Below are 1,199 nucleotides of genomic sequence, written 5' to 3' on the forward strand. Positions count from 1 at the left end.
CTGTGCGCGTTCAGGCACCCCTCCTTGTACCAGGGTCCAGCCCACGGACTCGGCCCGGGGGGGAGTCCGTGCGCATGCTTGGCCTGTCACCCCGCGTCATCCCCCGGCCTCTCGTCCAGGGCCCCGGCCTCGGACTTCAGCAGCAGGACTGATGCTTTCGTCACTTTTACGCCTTCCGTGCTCAGCAAGTCTGCATCCGGGACAGTGGAGCAGCGGGACGAGGTGCCTCTGACCAGATAGTCGGCACTAGAATTATAATTCATAAAAGGGAAACAAATCAGATTTGTTCTGGCCTAACTAAAATATGTTTTTTCCAGGTTCCTCCTCACGCACTCAGACCGATGCGCCCGCAGTCTCAATCCAACATGGAGCCGTCTCATTATGGCGCACCTCCACGCGTCAAATTACGCATGCGTGATGTATATGTTAGCGTGGAATTAATGATCAAAAACAGCAAGGGGGAGCTTGCTGCCAAAATGATAACACGGCGCCATGAAGAGAGGACGATCAAATGTTACAAAAGTGAATATTTGATGCTTTCTCCTTCAACTTTAAGAGCACAGTCTGATTTTATTGCACCGTTTTATTCATGTATGCCTTTTTTTTTGTTACCCGAGTCTAATTTGCAATAAACTCAAAGGAAAAAAGGAGATTTCATCCAAAAGTTGTTTACATATTAGTCCTATAGTATTCTTCTCGTGTCACGTGACGGGACGCAGTATTGTGGTCCCAGGGCTCCGTTAGAACGCCTGCGAGATCTTGGAGACGCCAAGGATCGATCAGCAGGAGCTTAATTGGAAGCGGTTTCTAAAAGTCACATTTTCTTGACAAATGTCACCTCCTTCTTTAAAAACGCACATAAATTGTCCAACTTGGCGAGAGATACTTCCATTTTTGGCACGTTTTAAAATGGCAGACATGATATTTATATTTGTAAACATTAAAGAGGGTCAAAATATTAAGATATTTATCTTCTTGAACCAGCGTCCTCTGCAGTGGACATTTGCGTTTTGCATTTTTTTTTAAAATAACTGACAGACGAAATAGACCAAAACAAAACGTCTACTGGAGTGGACACTGGTTCTCACAAGGGTATATAAAATGGCCTGAGTGTATACAGGCTCCTGAACCATCGTCCTCTGCAGTGGACATTGATGTTTTGCATTACAGGGCTATTTTTTGTAACTGACAAAAGAAAA

The 1,199-nt window shown here is 45.3% G+C and overlaps 1 protein-coding gene across 1 annotated transcript in view; it reads left to right on the forward strand.

Annotated features, from left to right (window-relative positions):
- Positions 1-240, forward strand: part of evx1 (even-skipped homeobox 1) — a 1,416-nt gene extending 1,176 nt beyond the window's left edge. The window contains exon 3 of the mRNA XM_062028760.1: positions 1-240. This exon is cut by the window's left edge and continues 273 nt beyond it. Within this exon, the coding sequence (XP_061884744.1) occupies positions 1-240 (240 nt within the window).
- The last annotated feature ends 959 nt before the right edge of the window (positions 241-1,199 follow it).

Source organism: Entelurus aequoreus, linkage group LG20 (assembly GCF_033978785.1).
Source record: "Entelurus aequoreus isolate RoL-2023_Sb linkage group LG20, RoL_Eaeq_v1.1, whole genome shotgun sequence".
NCBI classification, from domain to species: Eukaryota; Metazoa; Chordata; class Actinopteri; order Syngnathiformes; family Syngnathidae; genus Entelurus; species Entelurus aequoreus.